At 39.0% G+C, this 22,752-nt stretch overlaps 1 protein-coding gene across 2 annotated transcripts in view; it reads right to left on the bottom strand.

Annotated features, from left to right (window-relative positions):
- CFTR (CF transmembrane conductance regulator) overlaps positions 1 to 21,688 on the bottom strand; it is an 85,641-nt gene extending 63,953 nt beyond the window's left edge. Inside the window, exons 1-5 of one of the 2 annotated variants that reach the window (XM_064656039.1) lie at positions 21,557 to 21,688; positions 8,828 to 8,938; positions 7,487 to 7,598; positions 2,169 to 2,384; positions 1,165 to 1,254 (exon numbers count right to left, since the gene is read on the bottom strand). In XM_064656039.1, the coding sequence (XP_064512109.1) occupies positions 1,165 to 1,254; positions 2,169 to 2,384; positions 7,487 to 7,516 (336 nt within the window). In that variant the 5' untranslated portion in view covers positions 7,517 to 7,598; positions 8,828 to 8,938; positions 21,557 to 21,688. Of the gene's footprint in view, positions 1 to 1,164; positions 1,255 to 2,168; positions 2,385 to 7,486; positions 7,599 to 8,827; positions 8,939 to 21,164; positions 21,348 to 21,556 lie in introns of those variants that run through there. The other variant, XM_064656038.1, reaches the window with a different exon arrangement.
- Between the last annotated feature and the right edge of the window lie 1,064 nt (positions 21,689 to 22,752).

Raw genomic sequence — 22,752 nt, 5'->3', positions numbered from 1 at the left:
AAGTTTATAAAGGAGCAATAAATATACATTCTGCACCTAAACTTTGATTTTTCTAAGGCAAAGTTCAGTGTGCAATTGTCTCTTTGTTACATATATGCACAAGGAAAAATCAGAGCTTTGTAAAAGTAAACAGAATTTGGTATCAATGCTGGCTTTTTCAACCACTGTAAGATGCGAAAAACACACATAAGAATCTTCTGAGAGTGCATTAATCTGATATAGAAGGCAAATATTACTTTGGTGAAGAGATGACTGTTGAGTGAACACAACTAATTCAATACAGTTTGCTGCCTACTTCAGTCACATTCCTGTACATTCAGATTTTGGACTGAGTCCTGTGGTTAGACTCCACAGGGGTCTGTGTTAGTGCAGCTACACTGATGCAATGATAGACCATTTGTCTCAACTTATTCAGTGCTAGCTGACATTGCTCTACATAGGAATACATTGCTTGAAGTAAATACACCCTGCAGTCCCAGCCTTGACTCTACAGTCTCTCTGACCTTGCGTCTTTAATGGGAAGCAAACTTTATAGTTCCAATGGGCCAATTAAACACACATTATGAATAGAATTTCATAGAGCTTCCAGTTCTGAAAGGCATTAGCAGGAATTTATCTCTATGTCTTTAACAAAAGAGAAGTTTTACAGGAGACTCTGTAAGTATTGACTAAGACAGATATGTTGGGAATGACTCCTAACTCCTAACACAGTCTTACATCAACAAGCACTTTTAGGACAGTAACAGTAGCATCATGAAGTTGAACCTCATCGCTTGTTCAATGGCAGGAATAGACTGAATCACTTTAGTAAAAACATACAGGAAATAGGATGGAAGGGTTGAACCAGCAAGTTCTGACTTCTATGAAACCAATGTAAACATGGAGGTTTCCTGGCAGGTTCTCACCTGACTGCAAAACAACCATGTTTTTATGATATAAGCGGGTTTTAGATTTCCTCTACTAATTAGCATAGGAGATAAAGGATGTCATAAGTATCAGAATGAGCATTTCCATGACCACGTGCCAATGCATTTCCTTAAAACAGGGAGCACTCTGTTGCAGTTCATCATTTATGCTCCTACTTTCCTTAATATTTGTCATGAATAGCTTGAAGTATTGCATTTGTATTTGATGGTTCACCAGGTGAATTAACTAATGACGCACCTCATCAAATTTGTTCAGATTGTTGGAAAGAAGACTGACCAATTGTCCAGTACTTATTTTATCTAGAACTCTGCTTGACAGTTTTAAGATCTGTAAAAGAAAACAAAACAATAGAAAAGTGGTCATCTAACTCATCCCCATAAAACAGAATAAATACAGATAAAAATGGTAAACAACGGCAGAGTAGTATAAATAATAACCCACTTATCTGTTTATGCTATGAAGAAAGTCTCATTAAACTTGTTATTTATGTCACTTGAATTCAATATAGCCATTAAATTGCTTTACAAATATTGATTTATTGACTTAGTCCTTGCTTTCTGTTGAATATTTTATATATATAGATATATATGCAAATACAAGTTTTAATTAAGCATGCATGCTGTGTGCTGTTGTGCATCCTCAAAAATCTCCTGCCGTGCCCCTCCTGACAAATATTTTGGAAGATGCTTTCACAGTGAGCTTTATACTAGAACAACTAACATGTTTGTTTAAATTAGCTGCTTTTGGCATTGGTAAAACCAAATACCTTTTTAAATCTTTTTATGTGTGACTGTGTAATGCGTCAGTATCTCTTGATTCTTCATGCTATAGAGATCTCCCACAGTATCATTCAAACTCAATCCCTTCAATGCTATATTTATTGCTGAAAATATTCACCTCTAATTCTCTTTTGAAGATATTCTTTGGCCACCAGCTTGTTATTCTTCCTTTGCAATATACATGTATAACAGGAGCACAGTGGTAGAACAATTAAGGCATCTCACCACATATCCAGCAAGTCTGAACTCACATAGAGGTTGAGTTCAGCCAAACCAGCTGTAGACGAGTATTTAGTTCTTTGGATTGGGAAATGGAGAGCTGTCAGAAACTGATGTTAGCCACATTATTCTTCTGTGTGCTTTGTTTACCTTAACAAAGCTATCAATCTTTCAACAAACTAGTCTAAAAGTTATGCAGGCTATAAACAGAGGTTTGGTTTAGAGTGTAAATGAAACAATTACCTTTTTATAAATCAAGCTAAACATAGCTATCCTCATTTGCATTCCAATATGATGAAGACCAAATATAGCAGGGTGTATAAGTAGTGTTCTCACAAGGAAGAGAAGGCACAAGCCAATACCCAGGTAGTAGGCTATGGATCTTTCATCAGAATTATCTGGATCATAGGAAGCTATTATTCTTCCCAGCAGAAGGGGTTGCACAGATTTGGTGACTTCCTGCAGATAGAAAGGAGAAGAATAATTTTGGTCAACAGTTTGTTCATTTTTTCAAAATGGCTAACATTTTAATTTCAAGTCCTACCAAATGAGATTTACAGCTTAATATCTTAAATAAAGAAGTCAGGCCTGTTTGCTGTTCAAAACAAAGAAAATTGCAGTAATTACACATGAGAACACACAACTCACTGCTGTCTAAATCCATGATGCTCCTGCAACTCCACCAAAACAAATCTAGATTGTAAATTTTATTTGATCATTTCTACAAAAGCGACAACTGAGATTAGCTTCCACATTTACTTTACAGAGTTATAATGGATTAGCCATATCATATGACTGAATCCAGTTTATCAGGCTGGATCTCTGTTTTGGCCCCTAGGGAATGGTTTACACTGCACTTTACTGGACTTAGAGGACACAGGAAGACTCAGAACTCCTGAAATGAACACCACCAGAACAACACAATGAGGATACAGCTAAAACCAAAAGTAAATGGAAATAGCTACAGAATAAAAATATAAATAATTTGATTATCCTCCTCAACAGCTCTAGACACTGCATCCAGGTTTGTAACAAAAGCAGGATGAGAGGGAGTAAAAAGTAGTGGAGGCAAGTTTAACAAAAATCACACAAAGAAACCCATCCCTCCTGCACTGGAAGCCCCAGCACTTCCCACATCATGATGAGAAGCACGGTAGAGATGCAGAGTAGGAGAGGAAAAACAGGCAGTATGAACCACCAAACTGCAAGGCATCCAAATTATTTGCTATAACCCTGACTACTTTAGCCTGCTATTACATTTGTCCTCAGTCTCCTTTTCTGTTGTAATTAAACCCCACTAGTGTTACCTCACCTTTGCCTTCCATTTCCCTCTCTGCCCCATCATTCTCATACTTTCACTCCTATAACCTCATCCTTTTCCATCTTTGCCTCTTGCCCCCTCTTTCCTTCCCCAGTCCTTTCCCAAGAACTGCACTGTTTGTGCTGTGGTCTAACACTTTGCTTCATCTTCTGCATGAGCTTCAGAAGGATATGAAGCATGTATGTGCTCTTTTGCTTCAATGTTATGTTCAATGTAAAAATACTTAGTGTTATGAACGTTTATGCTTGTCTCCTTATCCTTCTTTCTGTTGTGTTGCAGCAGAAAGCATCTGATACTTCCAAAGTAACAAGACACCACTGAATTCTTTTTTATACAGTTGTGTTAAATTCTGCCAAAAAGTTACTAGTACTGCTTTCCAGCTGAAAACTACACAGACCACTGTCCAGAGACTCAGAGAGAAGTGAACTGGTGAAGTTCAGCTGTAATTAATGTTCTGTTGTGATAAATAGATTGGGAAAATTCCCTTTAATTTCTTTTCCTTCTCCTTTGGGTTCCTTTTGTTCTCTTATATGAAAGCAATCCCAAATACTTCTACAACCTGTAGCGTAAACCCTTTTGAATGGCACTGTTGGTGGAGCTGATATTCATCATTCACTTTTTTCACAGAAGAGGTGAAATTTTAAATCTTAAACAGCAAACCTGTGCTATGAGCTACATTTCCCAAATTAAATACCATTCTGTCCCGATACAAATGCAGTAAATCTGGAGCCAGCTTTGACAAAGACTTCACTGTTATTAGTAGGCAAAGGGAGGAGTGTTTATTAAAACACACATGACCCAAGCAGCTGTGCTTAGACCATATGCATCCCAAAGCATCAAACCAAGACTCCCCAAAACTCACAGAATACAAAACATTCACCTCTCAAGGACAATGCAGTACAGAGATTCCAAGATAAGCTTTTCTATATAGGCTTAAAATAGCAAGATTTTTTTTTTGTATTTACTTTTATTCCAGTAAAAATGCCACGTTCTGCTGCTGTGTTTGTTGTGACTATAAAAGTATTGCATGCATTCCTAGCTTGCTGGAAAAAAAGGTGATTTACAGACTAAGTGTAAAATAGTGGCTGGCAACAAGCCAACTCATATGCGATCTCATGGGGCATAAAAATCCACTGGTTTACAATGGACATTTATCAACTTACTTACCAAAGATATTATCTAGTCTACATATAAATCAAAGCAGAACTACCTGGTTTTCATTTCTCCTCTTGTAAACTTGAAATAATCTACTGATGTAAATACAGATAAACCAATAAGAACAACCTCCCTAAAAAAACAAATGGGATTTGTGCACCTAACAGAAAATTCACTTTTTAAGAGTCATTTTTTGCCATCTCCTGTCCTTACTCTTCCCTCTGCATTCATCATAGGTCACTGAGAAACTCAGAAATGTCCCCCTCACAGAAATCTCAGTTAAAAGAGCAAAGATCTGAAGAGAAATGAGAGTATGACACAGGATACCATGCTAATCTGACCTGGTATGATTACTCTTACACAATAAGGACTCTTTTGTTACGTGTATCCCCCATATGTTCAAACACTCTGCATTTGAAGACAATAATGCACATCTCTGCTTTGGCATCTGCCCAAGAAGTGCTTCTGGATTTTCATATCCCTCCCTGAGTCCTCACTCACACCCGTGACCCATATGCAGGAACTTCAGGAAATCCTCATTAGGGTCCTTTGGGATATGATACTAATACCACTTCTAAGTTAATGTTAGCAGCTGCTGTGCTTGAGTGGAAATAAACATTTTATGGGGATGAATATAAGATGAAAGTAGAAGTAGAATCAAACTAATCCTCACAGCAAAGTACCTATTTGATTAGTAGGTATCAAGCTAAAAAGAAAGATTTTTGTTTCACCAGCATAACACCTTTTCTTTAAATTGCAAGACTCATCTTCTGATGGGGTGAAGCATGGAAGCTGTTTCAAACAACAGGGGAGCAGATATATTAAGTGCAGTAACTCAATGTGCCTAACATAACACTATTTACGAGGAAGAGTCGTAGTACTCTAGGGGGCCAGAGCACAAGTGTCCACCCTGCGATAACATCATCACCTATGGTGTGTTAGGGAAAAGGGAGAGACGGAAAAAAAGCTAGACCTAATGAGAGCAAAGCTGTCGTGCCAGTTGCAATGACAACTACACAAACAGCAGGGATGTCAGCAGAGTTTAAACTACACTCCAAGAAAGGTGTCGTGAAGACGGCTCAGAGATTAGACAAGAGAGGATCTGAAAGGAAAATGAAGTTCAAAGTACATACAACTTGGTTACACCTATGCCAATACGGCACAACATCCTGTCCCCATTCAAATTGATGGCAAAGCTCCCATTAATTTCCGCAAGCAGGGTCTGAAAAGAACACCAGCAGCTTTAGGAGCAAGTTTTTTCTCTTATAATTCCTCTTTCAAGAAAATTAAGCAGCTTTCAATAAAACGAAGATTAATGATAATAGAATCAAGAATTTAAACTGAATTAATCCTTCCATATTCATTGTGAAAGGGGTAGATTTTTTTACTAGGTGTTCAATTGCACATATCTATAATTTCTTAGAGAAATAAAAAAAAAAAAACAAATCCACAACCAAACAAAAAATATGACTCAAATATCCTGCAGTCTTATTCTGTCTCCACCTGCTCTAAAACCGCACTCCATTAAAATTGTCCATATGGAGAAATCAACCCTGCACAATGACATGTATGCATACTCACACACATGGTCTATACTTTGGGAAAGAGTGTTATCCTCAAGACTGCCTGCAAAAGCCCTCAGACACTGCTTAACTTCTAACATGAATGCATTACTGCAAAAGCTTTGGCTGGTAAACTCTGCAGAAACAGCTATTATAGTGTATGGTAGGCTATTTGGAGAACAGTTTTGTTGTTGGGTTTTTTTTTTTAAATACAAATCTATCATGAATAAGGAGTTGCTGGCTTGGTAAGAAAAAAAATTTAAAAACTACAGGCAGTTATGAGATCACAGAAGCACATAAAAGACATGATTGAGCAAAGGTCCACAAATAAAGGGTCTCATGCCAGAGAAGAATTGACAAAAAAAGGTGAAAGAGGATAGAAAGAAGGGTTATTAAGCAAGATGCCCTGTCCTAGAGGGTGAACTACTCTATCTGGACAAAGACGACTTAGTGTCTGGTACCTAAAGGGTATCCCCTGATACTATGCTAACCTTTGCATTCAGCAAAGGATGAAGACTCTCCATAGCCCTCCTTTTGCTGCCAAAGTATTTATAGAAACTTTTTTTGTTGTCTTTAACTGCAGTGGCCAAATTCAGTTCCAGTTTGGCTTTGGCCCTTCTATTTTTCTCCCTACATAACCTCACAACATCCTTTTAATCTCCACAAGCTACCTGCCCCTCCTTACAGAGGTGATATGTTCTCTTTTTTACTATTAAATCAAAGAAACTTGACAATAACATGGATATTTAATGTGCATATTGTTTAATTGGAATGTTCAGATTTACAGTCTGGCTATACAACACACCTGGTGAGACACCATTGGTAATAAATTATTTTCAGAGCCCCTAACCCCAGTGATAGGATTGTCAAACCAACAGGTGGCATTTGGTAAGTCAGGTTAATCCTACCTAATGTGTTCAAAAGGTGATAAACATAATCAGTTCAGACTTTTACATCAAGTTCCTGATCACACACTTTGGAGCACTGACAGTACTAAGATTCTATGATATGATTTCACATAGTTGTTTACACAGAATTGTTACCACTGATAAAGACAACTTGTTTATTGCATACGTAAACCTCAATAAAGCATTTAACTATGAATGTGTGTGCTAGACACTTTGAAAAAAATTGACTGAATCATGTAAAGTTGCATGGTCATTTGTTTCAATGTAAGGTAGAAAATTCTTTAGAATCTTCTTAAAAACCATAACATGAGAAAACAAGTACTTTAGTTCAGCAGTGATACAGAAATTCAGGTGCTCTACCCGTACTTGGAGAAGCATATGCCAGCATTAGAAACATTTTAAAATTAATAATATGAATGTTTAAAAGATATTATCAGAAAATATTTTTTTAATTAAAGCCCATGAGTATATCTCTATATTTATAACCTTTGTAATCAATCCACAGAGTAAAGATCTGTAGCTATTGAAAGGACTCTGTATTAACTTAGCAGTCTCTAAGACTTGAGTCTACTTATGGAACATTAAAAGTTCACTGAAAAGGAGAACAAACCTTACCCCTAAATACAACATTATTCCATAGAACATAAATTTCCAGAAAAAGCATCGTCGAAGAGCATTAATAAGTTTGGGTTTCTTCTTTGAAGTTGCCAGCTCTCTGTCCCACTCTCTGAAAAGGAACCAAAAAAACAAGTTGTGAGAGCAAATACATGGGTGTATGAGTCTGACATACTTCAATTTACCCAACTATATCCAAGGAGATTTAGCTAAGGTGGCTAATGAAAGAAAGCTTTGCAGAGACCACAAAGACCTGGCCTTCATTGATCAATAAAAGTTCAAACCTAGTTCAGCCATGTATTTGGCAGTTTTAAATACTTGGTCATCCATCACCCTGCAGGGAATTAATTCATTAAAGGGTTACATTGTATGTTTTAAAGAAACCTGCTGTACTTAAAACCAAAGCACAATAATAGGCAAATAAATGTTTTGGAACTCTTCCAGTCTGCAAAAAAGAAAGCACCAACAAAGCATCAAAAATGTGACTTTTCTACTGCACAGCACTATTTTTAACTCGTGTTGCTGGGACAATAACTTTCTATTGAATAATAAATTGCTGATCAGAAGTAATGATGCTCAGAGAGCAGAGTCAAAATTAAGCTCACATTAAAGTACTCCTGAGAATTTCCTTAGCTAACTCTTTTCTCCATTTTGCAACAGAATATTAAATAACCAAAATATTCCATTTATAAACTATCAAAATGCTTTAAGCATACCAATGTTCTCAACATATTCCACCAGTTTTGAATACTTATGCTAAACTGCAACTAAGTTTAATTGGATTGGCACTATGCAGACATGGGCTGCCCCAGAACACCAGAGAAACCTACACCAGAAGCTGGGGGAGAGGGAATGCATTTAGGCACTTGTATTGTAAGAGTTAGTCACAAGTGCAGCACAGTTTCTGAATTAGAACCCACTGAAATAGGGTAAAGAAGAGTGGAAGCCTAAATGAGGAAAGCCGGGGTATGATTTCTGCAGAAACACTTAGTCTTTCAACAGTGGTATCAAAGAAAAATAAGAATGTTATTTAGTTGAAGAAAAAATAAACCAAGGTTTTACAAGGTTATTTTGTGAAGAAAGAACAGCAGAAAGGGGAACTAACATTGAAACTGTGAGTCTAGCCTCTTCTCATCAATGGACAGCTGTCACGGGTAGCTGTATATAGTAATTTAGAGTGTCTAGGTGGTATATCTCCACCCGGGGTCCCAGTCATCTCCAAAGTACAACTGTGTGCAACCAACTTGCACCCAATGCTACTTAAACATGCCATCCAACAGCTTTTTTATGAAAATTGCAGTGTGATTCCTGAAACAAACTTATTTCATGAATCTTTCTTACCTTTCTAGTTTTTCAGAAAGATTATCAGCAGAGTCTGCAGAAGGGATTTGATAAATATCTGACAGCTCCAAACGTCGTCTGTAACCCTTTTTCAAAATTGGTTTTGTCCATCTAAGCAGAAATAAAAATAAAAATTTTAAAAAAAAATCACCAGTTTCTGAGGTTAATCCTGGAGCTGCTTTGTCTCACACTTAGTATTCTGTTCACAGTATTCAAGTATGTCTATGTGCACATGCACACACATACACACACATACATGACATAATACAGTGCAGCTCTGTATTATATTTACAAAACTATATTACAAATATAAAAGAAGAATAGTGAAACTTGCATTTTATAAGTTTTGGGGTGGAATCACAGCCCAAACTTCCTACTGATTCAGTAGCAGAAAATGAACAAGGGATTGAGATCTTTGTACTGTATTTCCAAATATGCTATGTGCTATGTCCATATAAATGAATAATAAATCAGAACTATTACTAAACTGAATGTGTAGGTTTCATTCCTATCTACTCCGCTCTCATGAGACCCCACCTGGAGTACTTTGGATAGCCCTGAGGTCCTCAGCACAGGAAGGACATGAACCTGCTGGAGCGAATCCAGAGGAGGCCACAAAGATGATTAGAGGAATGGAGCACCTCTCCAATAAAGAAAGCCTGATAGAATTGGGATTATTCAACCTGAAGAAGGCTGTGGGAAGATTTTATAGCAGCCTTCTTGTACCTAAAGGAGGCCTACAAAAGAGCTGGAGAGGGACTTTTTACAACAGCATGTAGTGATAGGACAAGGTGGAATGGCTTTAAACAGAGAGTAGGTTTAGATTAGACATTAGGAAGAAACTGTTTACTGTGAGAGTGGCCAGACACTGGAACAGGCTGCCCAGAGAAGCTGTGAATGTCCCATTCCTGAAAGTGTTCAAGGTCAAGTTGGATGGGGCTTTGAGCAATCTGGTCTAGTGGAAGGTGTTCCTATCTGTGGCAGGGGGGTTGGAACTAAATAATCTTTAAGGTCCTTTCCAACCCAAACCATTCTATGATTCTATAGGGGTTCCTTTGACACCCTACATTGCAGTATGCACTTAATAACAAAGAAGGTCTTTCCCAGGCTTCCTCATAAGATTTTTATTGTGTCCATCATATGCACACATTTCACATTTGTTTTTTCAAATGTCATGTTAAGAAATTTAATACCGATTTAAAGACCATGCTGAATTAAAAATTTAATACCAATTTAAAGAGCATGCTAAATTAAAACAAAGCAGAAAAAGCCACTCTAGAAAAAAACTTTAGAAGCCTTGACTAATTTTATAAAATAATTCAGCTTTGGAAAGGCCTATTAATTCCCAAGTGCCAACTTGTAAAAAATTGTGTAGCAGATTCTGTTTGGAAATCTTTTTGAAAGGACTAAAACAAAACATAAACAAGGATTTGTAAGAACTAATGGTCTATTTTGAAACTACACAGGTTTCTGCTTTACTGCCATTGATAAAAAATATTTCCTTAAAAAAGTGAAATGCCTGCAGGAAAAGTAGTTTGTGGTTGATTGTTGTCATGCTTCCATATGTACATAGTTTATAAAAAACCTCATATGATTTATGATTATGATAAAAGTTCTGCAAAACCTCAATCATTTCAAAATTTGCTTTTTCTTTATAAAAAACAGTTAAAAATGGCAAAAGAAATGCAATAATGTTTCCCACAGTCACTTAGAAAATACAAACAGCTTATTGGATATGAGTACCTGTATGCCTGTAAGAACATGTGTCAGACACACAAAGTAATCCACATACTCAATTGCAGCCTCTGAATTTGCAAAGAAGTGGATACAAAGGTAAAAGAAAATCATTAAACACTACACAAGTGCAAAAAGACCTTAGCACAACAGTCGAAGACTGTGTGCAACTGTGTGCATGCACTTGTACACTCTAACATTTACTTTAATGAAATTATTAATTGCATAAGCACTAGTCTGTAATCCCCATAATTCAGTAAGGCACAAAGATATTTCCCAAGTGCACAGTTACATCACACCCACTGCAAAGAGAAGGTGTTCTAATAAACTAGAAGATTTTCCTTCATTTCTGCAGTAACACTATGGTTTCAGATGAATTCCATGGCTTTTAGCTCAATCTTTGACACCCCTGTAGCTGAGAAATAAAACACGATTCAGAGTACGTTTCTAGAACACAGCTAGGAGAGTCCACTTCAGAGAATCATTGGTAAAACATCTATAAATTTTACTTCTACTGGAAACAGAAGCCAATGTTTTCAGGGATGTAATAAGATGGATTAGAAAAAAACCTTTGAATTTAAAGTAACTGTTGTGTGAAAGTCTTTCATGGCCACTGCAAATGATAAATCAGTTATTGATTTGTATTTTGTCAGGTCCTGATGAGAAAGAATCAGCTGCCATTGGCTTTGTGTACATCTTGTAGAGAATTGGCCAACCCTTGTCCTTCAGGAACAGAAACTCTTGTAGACTGCCTTCACCAAAAGTTCTGTATCGGCAGATATTCTGGCAATGATAGAATGAATACAAGTTCTGGGATACAAAACAACTACTGGAGCTAATGCAAGTAAGTAACAGTGCTTCCTAAGCAACTTTAATTCTCAATACCATAGCTAGGTAATAACCTTGCTGAGCTTGTTAATAATGCTTTGAGACTGCAATAAGCAATTCCCAACTTGATAAAAGATAAATGCTTTACAATTTCAGACTTTGTATGTTTTGGGAAAACATTTTCAATTGCACTGTTTCCCTCCACACATTTGATTTTATTTATAGTTTTGATTAGCACCTACCCTGGCATTTTGCCACTGCCTGAAGTAACAAACTGTGACTGCATTTAGAGCAGCGTGGCTGTATTAGCATTCAGGGAAGGCAGCATGCTTAGCAGATCTACTGTAGCCTAGAAATGTCTCGTTTTACTCTGTTCTTAACTAGGTGCACTTATCATTGCCACTGAAATCATGTGGTCCCAAAAACACCTTCCTCTCCCAAGTCTTCGGTACAGACCAAAGAGTGTAGTCCACATCCTCATCTCACTTCTCATCAGGGTAGCTGCACCTATGGTGAATAAATGCCTCCAGCCAGCTAAAGGAGCAGTGTTGACACCTTCCCTGGGGACCTGCTAGTCTCTAGCCAGGTTCTTACTGCAGGCTGCTGGCAGGGCTTACACAGAGAGGTTCATCTCCCAGCTGCCCTGGCTTTGCTCAGAAGTCCCACCCTAACTAGATCTGGCCAATTTGTGCACTGTGCCAAGTGGCTTCAGGTTGGAGTGGTAATTGTGGGAGGAGTTGGTCTGACACGTGATGTTTGTCTCAAAGTAGATTTGCAACAGCTGCTTGCATTGTGCTGTCAAGAACCGTGGGAGACAGTATGTATTTTATTAAAAGGAATATACTAGACCTAAAATACTTAAATATTTCATAAAACCAATCTTTTTTCCAGGTTCCAGTAGCATTCAGATTGCCATTATGATCCAGTTTTGTTGCAAAGTTTTGAAATGCAAAATGACTACAGATCTATTTTAACTGACAATATAATCTCTAGTTATGCATGGTTTTTTAATACCAGGTGACACAGCTCAGTCAGAGTTTGTCAACAAATATGCCTTTTCTATTTTTGGGCTGAATGGAAACAATTTGTCAGCGTAATGATGAGTTTTTTCTTGTGGTTGCTGAGAATGAGAATTTTTTTGTGAAAAGAAGTGAGCAAGAGGAAAGGGAAACAGATTGGCTTTAGAGCATTATGTTAGCAAATACCACTGGATTACTGGCTGGCATTTAATGAACTCTTTTACAGAAAAACCTGTAGTGCTGTCAGTTTTGCCACTAACTAGGAATGTTATTATGGGTACACACACATGAAACCCAGCAGGGGACAAGTTTCAAGGATGTACGATAGAAAAGAAGAAGAGAAGGAAAACAAGTTCCACCTCTATTATTTACTGCCTGTAGCAAAAAATACCTTACAAGTTTGATATGTAAATATCAAATACCTAACATATTGTTTAGTAGATTTCTATTGACCATTTCTTTGTCATTCACCTTAGCAATACGTAACAGATTTCTTACTAATACTATTGCTTTCTCGAGCATGTTCAGACTCATCCCATTCAAGCAATTTGTATCTATAGGACAGATGTCTTTGGCTTTCCAGAGAGTATTAACACAGACAACTTGTCAATAGGATTTGACTCTCCCTTAAGGCTGCTTTGCATCTCCCTGAGGAGAGAATGAGCCTCTGTGTTGCTAAGCCAACTACCCAGATCTTCCTCCCAGCCCCAGGAATACCCTAGCTCCATCAGGCTCTTCAAATCAAGAAGCACAGGGCATTGAGACAGTGACAGAACAGTGGGGCTAAGCTACCTAAGACCTGCAAAACAGAGCAGCTCTCCTCTAAAGGTCACTGATCAGATTGGTACCATTTCAATGGGTGTCCTGTGCACAACACAGCAACATCTACTGAGCAGCACAAAGGCGGCCATGGTTTCACTCCCATTTACCTGTGCACAATATAATTAGGCATAGTGCCTGCAGCTCCTAAGGAACTGGACCTAAATCTCAATGGAGAGGGCAAGAAATGTGCCTCTGGCTTTATCTTATCCTTCCTCCTAACAGTCAAGGGGAGGTGGAGCAGGGAACATAAACAAGCCATTATTATGATGCTTTGGAGCCTAAGTTTTACAAGGTGTTTGTAAAGCCATGAATTTCTACCAACTGCAGGAAAAGGCTGAGGTACCATGTAGATCTCAGACATTTCCAAAGGGTCAAACCAGACCAGACTCTGTCAGAGGCTTTGCACTTCCCTTCTCTCCCAAAAGATACGCATCACTCTGGCAGCAGCACATTATAAATTGTTTACTTTATACTGGAGATGTCAGCTCTACTACATTCAAAACTCTTTCTCCAGAACAGTGTCTGTACCACCAGCTGTTTTCTCTGAGCATCCTGCAATGCAACTGTAAAGGGTGATCTGGGTGATCCTTGCTAACAGATGGGACAAGTCAAGGCATCCATGGAGCCCAAGCACCAGGCATCACAGCCTTATTCCTGCTACTTGGTTACCCTCAACAGTGTAGGGTTGCAGTTATTTTGTTTTGAACAGTGACCTACTGAAATAGCATGTCAGATATTTTGAGAACTATATTAAGACTTTAGCATTTTCTCCTTTAAAAACAAACAAATGCAACACAGCTTAATATTTAAACATAATAATTGCAGGACTTCAACAATGGAAGGTAAACGCAGACTCGACTGATTTCTGCTTTTTTGTTGTTTTCCCCCGATCAAAAAAATTAAGATTTTAATTTCTTCACTAATAAACAATTTCTCCCCATAAGGTGTTATTTGACATGGACAGTATTTAGTTGCAGTGTTATCGACTCTGTCGCTAGCTGTGAGCAGCACCATTTTAAGAATAATCAATGTTCTGCTGAAACCCCAGGATTTCAATAGCAAATCTTAATTAGGATTACTCCATGGCAATTCCTGGGGAAGGCTTGCTTTTTCTGCCCAGTTTTTTGTGAAGTGACACTTATTCAAACTATCTTATCTGTAAATGCTTTTTAGCAGAAATTCAATACTTTTTCCCTACAATTATGAAGGTAGTCATAATATTTCAGTTTGCAGAAGTACTGAGAGCCATTTTTGAGCGAAAACAAAACACATTAGGGGTTAAGTTGTGCGAGATTGAAGGACAGAATACATTAATTATATTAAAATCTGTCAATTCTTTAGATACTAAAGTGTAAGATATGCTTCAAATATTTCTTTAGCAAAGCTAGCAAAATAACATAGTGGTGATGATCTGCTATGAACAGGGTTTGCAAGGCTGTTTCAGCCTATACTTACAGTTAGACTAGCTAATGTTTCTTCATCTTCACTTTTTTGCTCCATTATATATCCCACAGCAAGAAAAAGAGAGAGATTACTTTCTCCCATTCTTTGAAAGAACAAGGAACCTTACAGAAAGTTTGCATCAGCAAAATTGTTGCAGAGCAGTGCTATTCATGATTTAATTGAATTTTAAAATCTCCCAGATGTGTCACTAATGTGATAGCAACAAATTTCATCCAATTTCACTCTTCACTGTCTTAACCATGCATTTTTTAGAAACATTTCATAATAAAATAACATACAGTTGCACATCAGCTGACCTTTTCAAACATGTAGTTTGTTCCAAGCCCAACGACTATTAAGTGGTCAGGTATAAACACCTTCACGAACATGTGAACACATTTGTAATTTATTTTATTTTTATTTTAATACCAAGTATCAAAAATATAAACTGCCATTACAGTAATATGGAATTAATCCTGAGTTAGGTGCTGCTTCTCTTATTACTTGCTCTTCACCATTTTCTCTGTTTCCTGGGATTTGATGCTGCTACTCCTCAGCATGATCCTTGCAAGTTAATGAGAAAATGCTTCATATCTTTTGATTTTCAAAACAGTCTTGGGCTTTCAGTACAGCAACACTGTGGGGGCTTTGTGATTTTGTTTTCTTTGTATTTATTACTGCCAGAGAAATAAAAGTATTCCAGAATTTACAGATTAACCTTAAACTGAGTTAAGGTGAAACCAGTTAAAGTGAGATATCAGACTGAGTCCAATACAACAAAGGTTCACATCCTTTATTTTAAAAGTTGGAAAAAAAAATTAAAAAAGATAAATATCAACATTAAAACATGGGAATACACCTGAAACCAATCACCTTTCCCTGCTGTCACTTAGGATTTTCTCCTAAGGCACAATCTTGCCCATGGAGTCAAGATTTTAGTATTGCAGCAGGCCACCCCAAGCACTGCCTTTCAGGATCATTCTTCACTCCTGCCTACCCTCTCCTGAAGGAAGAATGCTTAGCCATATCTGACAGCCAGGAGGATTCTGGTTGCAACGGAAAAACAATGCTATTTCAAAGTATGTCTCAAATGCCTACTTATTCTCTCCTAATTTGGGGAGCTTCATGACAGCACAGCCTTGGTTCAGCTATTTGTTAACTGAAAAAGCTCATGCTGATCCTTTTGCTTTTATGAGAGGAAATAATATCTAAACAGCCTCACAGCTCTTGCTCATCTCACCCAGGCATACCCCCACTCTCATGGAAGGCAGTTGAACTGCATCTACAAGTTCACACAGCAAAATCTGGCACTGTGTTTCACTGAAGTCTTATATACTAGTTTAATTTGAGCTTTAACTTACTTTAGAGGCCATAACGTGACGTTATGACCCAGATATCAACTTGGCACCCTTCTGCCTCCACAACCACTATACCTACACATATATGCTGTAAAGCTGGAGGGGGGGATAGGAAAAAAAAAAAAAGCAAACCAAGACAACAGCAACCTGTAGAAGTCTTCTGCAACTAGTCACACTGTGATAAGTCACACTATTCTCACTACTTTTAAAATCAGCATATCCAGTTATGTAGATATTCAGAGACTAAGATTCTTCAGTATGAAAGAGGTGATAATTGTTCACTCTAGAAATATTCTGAAATAACTTTGTCACATCAGAAATACACTTGTGCAATTAAAGTGCTGGACAGGAGATCTCACACAGATTGCACTGACGCCACCACATGCTCCCAGGACAAGTCACAATCATTGTACATCCCACTTTCTTCTCTACAGAACTAATAAGGAAACTTATTTTTAGCCCATCCTTTGTACTTCAAGATCTTTGAAACAGACTTTCTTATCAAATATTTTCCAGTGCTTAGTACAGTGGACTTCAAATTTCTTTGAAGAAATACACAAATTTCTTTGCATTATAGAGGCTTCTAAATCTGCATTTAGAAGCCTCTATAATACAGGTAATAAAACTACAATCCATGTCATTGCTTACAGTATTAAAAAAAAAAATCAAGGATTTGGATGCAGTATTTTCTATACCACAAAATCAAACAAGCATGTAGAGAATAACAAGGTACAGACAGGTCTGCAAATCTTTCAAATGCTTGATAATTAATTCTGAGTATCAAGTTATTAAGTCTTCCTCCTGCAGGAGGAAAAGACTCTTTAAATATATTTCAGAAACTCAGATGCAACTTGATACAGACATCTGTGCTTTAGAGTTATAAAGCAGCCAAAGAAGGTCCCTGTTCTATGCAGGGTTTGCATTTCTGCTCGTTAAACCAAAGATGCAGTATCAGGCTGAGCCAAGGATACAATTTAGCTAGAGATACAATTATTGCTAGAGAAGGTATTCCTCTGACTGAAATTACTTCAAGTTTAGGATACTAGACATACTTTCTCCAGTTCACTTCAAGTTTCATTTTTTTACCTTGGAAATAGTAATAGAAATCAAATTTTCAAAGAGTCCAAAACTTGCACACACATCTTTGAACCACCTGGGGGCTGACTTTCAGAAGCACTGAAGGAGCACATGTAATTTGAAGGAGCACACAAGGACCACTTGTGGCAACAGGTAAATGATCAAGCAGCCTCACAGGGTAATATTCTGTGCTGCATCTGCATCTGCTTGGTTATCACTAACAGACAGGATCTATGATTACCTAGGATCAGTGAAAGGCAGCTCCTCAGGGCTAGACATATAAAGGGCCTTCAAGCTTCCTATACAACCTCTGGGGTTTTTAGGAACATAAGCCAGTTTGTGTTTGTAATCAGTACAGTAAACCCCAAACTTCTCAAGGAAAGCTCATAAATCCTTCTCTGTTCAGGATTCAAAATCCTAAGTAACCTCTTGGTATAAAATTCTAAGATACACAATTCAAGAATAGAGCAGGGACTGCCTAGGGCAGGTCTGGCTTTAGTTTCCTTCTCTGAAGGGATTCAGTTTAATTCTCATGAGAATGTCTTTTCAAACCAGAAACTATCTTGGCCAAGACACTCTCAACCTTGCAATTATGACTGAATTAAGCTACAAAGAATGATAGAATAACATGACTGTAGCCTATGGGCTAGGTACTTTCAAAACTTAAGTCTTGGATTCTGTTATCCACCTTAAGGGTTATTAAAAGACTTCATAAGAAGTGGTCTCAAACCAGAAATCAGGACTCACAAACAAGTTCCTTACCCAGCAGACTACAGAATCACTCTTGCTTATACACTTTAAAAAGAGTAGCTGAGCTAGAGATAGAAAACTAAAACACCTTCACCACCAAACACAGGTAACACTTGGTCATACTTCCTAGAAGAGGGAAGGTATAAAATTGAATGCCTTTTCCTACCCCTCCTGGCACATATAGGGCAAAAAAAGGACTCCAACATTTATCCCTTACAGGCTAAATTGTTCTAGGAACCACTGGACAGCTGTATAAAAAGGCAGCAGATTTATTTCTCTCTGGTTTGGAAAGAAAGAAGCAACTAGAGCAGGCCTGATTGACTGAATCCATGAGAAGACTTGACACAAAAGCTGGCTTACTTTGTATTTCTCATTTGTATTCAATAATGAATCAGGCACTAACATACTAGGTCCTGCCAAGAGTTGTCATATTTGGTATGTACAAAAGCAAAAGTATATGCTTAAAGAGTTAGGAGCACAAGGATTACTTTTTGAGGACCTGTTGTTTAGCATCTAAAGTTGCATGTAAAAAAAAATAAAATCAGAGTTATCCCATAGTTGCAGCCATTCTGAAACTCCAGTAATAACTCCATGTGTGGGTACTCAGATAAAAAATTGATTAATTAACAATATTTCCTGATCTCAGTTAATCTTCAATAAAACTGGGTGATTGCAAAGTACTCTGACATTGTTTGCAACAAAAGGTATGGCCTTGACCCTGCAGAACTCCAAAACTACAAAAGAAAGCAAGTCATGGTTATAAAGACAAAAGTTAAGCTTCACAATGAATCTGAAGCTAAGCATATGACGTCTGACTATTTCTGCATAAAACTGTTTTCTTTAAACAAGGTAAAAAGTTGCAATGCACAGGAAAAAAATGTCTTGCATGCAGTTGGGATCAAAAGTGATCAAGGTACAAGGAAAATAAAACAAAACACGAAAGAAATCCTGAAACTCCAAACACTTAGTATGTAGTGTTTTCCAAGTGTCATCATAATGGAAGATCTCAAACCACTTGTCTTCACACCTCATTTCTTACCCACCAAAGCTCAGTTTTTAAACAAAAATTGTTTAAAATTTTGGATGAAAGTTAATTCCTAATTTTGAATACTTTCTATCACGACCACTCCAAGCAATTATCTATTTTTTGCTCCAGTAGCATCACTAATTTTGGAAACAACATAAAAAGATAAGATTTTCTTTAAGATACTACTCCTTGTATACAAAGATAGTTTCTCATTTTTTTTGGCATAAAGAATTAAGAAAAAAAGACAAACAATATTGAAACATGTCTAAATTATTCAGTTATGAGCAAGGAGCTCCATTCTGACTAGAACACATTTAAAAAAATCTCTCCAGCCTGAACAGAATACATTATGAAGCAATAAAACCTTGCCAATATGTTTACACATCTGTAGCTCATAGTGGCTCATATAATATTAAATAATAATATTTATCAGCAAGATTTCCTTAATAATGACAACTAACACTTTAAAACCACTTCTGCTAACATGATCTTCAACTTACCACATTATATTCAGATTGGTACTTCACACATAATTGCATAACAGCTTCCTATAAAAGTTACTTTACTGAAACATTCTGTCATATACTTGAAAGCAATTATTTCATCATCATTGGAAAAAGCAATCTTTTTCCATACATCTCTTTTCCATTTCTCTAGTCTAGTCAATATTCATCATAAACACCTCCTTAATTTTATATACTTTATTATTATCACTTTGGTTACAGTCATCCGACTGATAGCCGGCACAATATAATGCATCATGCATGATAAGCATGATTAAAACACTATTTAATTGACTTAAAGACTATGATTTTAAAAGACCAGCTCGGGTCTGAAGATGGTTACTTATGCACTTAATGAGCTTTATCTTATTGGGTTGTTTTCTTCATACCTTCAGCATCACGGGTTCTAGGCCAATACTACTCTGATGGAAGTTTTACAAACAAATAAAATTAAATAGGACAAGTGGCTCTTTGAGCAATTAAATTAATATGCAGACTTATTTTCTACAGATTCTTGTCATACTTGACAGGAGAACTGATTGAAGTAACTTTTATTGAGAATTTCTAAAGGCTTACACTCCAATTATCCACCCTCCCTGGCTCTAACAGCATTTGACAGCAAGTATGGCTTCTTTCCCGCTGCAGCATCACTGGAGAACATCTCTAGGATCCTCACGTTTACCTGGATGTTTGTAACACTTTAGGAACAGGTTATATATGGAATCCTTATCTACTATCACATCTGGCTAAAATTAGGTGAGGTGAGGTGGGGTGAGGTGGGGCAGGGGGAGGGAGAAAGGCAAACAGAGTGATTCATACAGACTCCCTTCCCTTAAGAAATTTCAAAAAAGGTACAGACCAACCTGCTGAAAGCTATACCAAAAGGATTAAAAAGATTAAAAAGTGAGCTAAAAGCTCCCAGTTGCTCAGGCAGAGACCTAGTGCCAATGTTACAATTTTACACCATGTGCTCCCATTTCAGTCACCATGCTCACATCTTACACAAGATTTCCTCCCTTCCTTCCCTGACATGCAAAAGATTCTCCAGTAACAAAAGGGGGACCCAGCACCCTGGCAAAACCAGTGGCATGTGGGCCAATGCCAGATAGATTATTTGCTCTCTCAAGTGCACAGTGTCATTTCTAGCAATGTCATGTAAAATGTGTTCAGGCTTCCATATTGTCTTACAAAGTACATTTTGCCCCAGCATTGGTATTGGTTCCTTCTCTTTTTATTAGAAGTTCTGAGAAAGAGAAGGCAGTAGGAAGTGTGCTTGTCAGAGAACATTTTCAAGGCTTACAAGAAACTCCTCCCAGTAAGATTGTATATTATACTCGCACACTGAGCAAATGCTAAACACTTAAAAAGCCAAACAGAAGGAATTCTTGCTCTGAGAGCATTTCCCCATCACCCCAGTGTTCTCAAAGTTTACAGTGAAATAACAGATTAACTAGTTGAGCAATTTACCAAAGGTTGCTCAAATTATGCCATAAATTCATCTGTCCAGGTCCAGCGACAGTTTATGACACCTGACAGTCAGAGCCCATTCCTCGTGCTAAAACCCCAGCAACAACAAAAAAAGAGTGATCTCATCAACAAGCGAGACTCCCACCGTTCTCCCCACAGAGCTTTCCAGAATTAATTGGCGCCCAGCGCTCAGCTCCCTTCTCCGCCGGGCGGGTCGGGCGCGGGGCGCGGAGCCCCCTCGGAGCCGCGCCGCTGGTGCCCGGCCCGCTGCCCCCGCCCGCACGTGTCCCGCCGCGCCGGGGCTCCCACCTGAAGAAAAGTTTAGAGAAGATGTTCGCCTTCTCCAGAGGGGACCTCTGCATGGTGGCCGGAGCTGCGGTGCGGTGTGCGGGGACCGGAGGCAACCGCTAATTGCCGACGCCTCTCTCGCCCGCTCCGCTCCCACAGCTCTCCCACCTTATCCGCCTGGCCGCTCTGATGTCACCGCCCGCCTCCTGCCCCGGCCCCTCTCCCCGCCTATGCTTTGCCCCAGTTCAAAGGTGGGTGGGCAGGAGCCCCAGCCCGCGCTTTGCCGCCGCCGCTCCTCCCCCGCCTCCCCGCCGTGCCCGGCACCGCGCACCGGGCGCGCCCCGCGGCTGCCCCCGCACACTTTCCCCTCCTCTCCTCCCCGGCTCCCCGATGACTCTCGCCCAGCCCGTTACCTCCACCTGCCGACTCCGCTTCGCGAATTACTCCACCCTGGGTCCTCAACTTTCTTCCAGTACTAAGCCACTCGCCCGACCAGGGGCCGAGGGGGAGAAACCACCTTTCCAGACGGGCCTTCTGTCCTCGGGGCACGGAGACCCCCTCGGGGCACGGAGACATCCTGACCCTCCCGAGCGCGCAGGTCCTCACCTGCCCCAGCACACTGGCCGCCTGCTCGCACCCCCCGGAGACCCGTAGGAACTGAGTCCTCCTTTAGCGAGGTTTGGCCTTGGTGGGTACCGAGGGCCTGGGCCAGAAGTCCCCGCTCCCCGCCCCGGCTCTGTGCGCAGTCCCGCAGGGGAGCGCAGCGGCACAAGGGCTTGGGGCGGGCGGGCAGCTCAGGGGAGGGTGCACGGCGAGCGCGATCGTACCCACTTGAAAATACACTTGCTTCTGTTTTTCAAGTTTTCTGGCAGGCACAGCTACCTGAATCGAAAGGAATCAGAACTGAAGTTATATCCTTAGTAAGTTTAGCCCAAACACCCAGATCTAGTACTAAAGCTATTTATGAAACTTTATATGTGTGTCATAGAAACAAAATCACTGCTTTCAGAGTGCACAGTAGAAAGCATGCTTGAAAGAGACAATTATGACAACAAGCAGGAAAAAGAAGATGTGATTTAATTCTGTATAAGACTTAATTTTATTTGATGCTTTATTGTGATATTTACACACTCCAGAGTCCTTTCACTTCTGTGATTTAAAACAAAATAGGGATGAAAAAGGCCATGCTTTCTTAAGCATGCAGCCCTTGCCCTCTAAACTGGCTGTAAAGAAGTGAACGTGCCTTTCTATGGACTTATAGCTTGAGCTACACTTTAACCAGCTGTTACTCTTTGCAAACTTCGCAGACATTTTTTTATTTCACCGTTTCTCGGTACACCCGACCGTGTTTTCATAAAGAATTTCTCTCTGCCTTGGCAATTCTCCCTCGCAGGCTGTGGATAATCAAGAAGTGCCTTCTTACCCTTCCACCGCATCGGGCTCCTTTGTGTCTCAGACCTCCCTCGGATTCTTCCCTGTTCTGCTTTATTAATGACAAAACCAGTAAGAAACGCGGGGCAGGCAGGACTCCAGGAAACTGTCCGCATTTTATCATGTCCTCAGATAATACGTAGAGGCAGGGCTAAATCCGCCCGGGCTCCAGGACAGC

Source organism: Pseudopipra pipra, chromosome 5 (assembly GCF_036250125.1).
Source record: "Pseudopipra pipra isolate bDixPip1 chromosome 5, bDixPip1.hap1, whole genome shotgun sequence".
Classification (NCBI taxonomy): Eukaryota; Metazoa; Chordata; class Aves; order Passeriformes; family Pipridae; genus Pseudopipra; species Pseudopipra pipra.
This window is presented reverse-complemented; position numbering and strand designations above follow the sequence as displayed.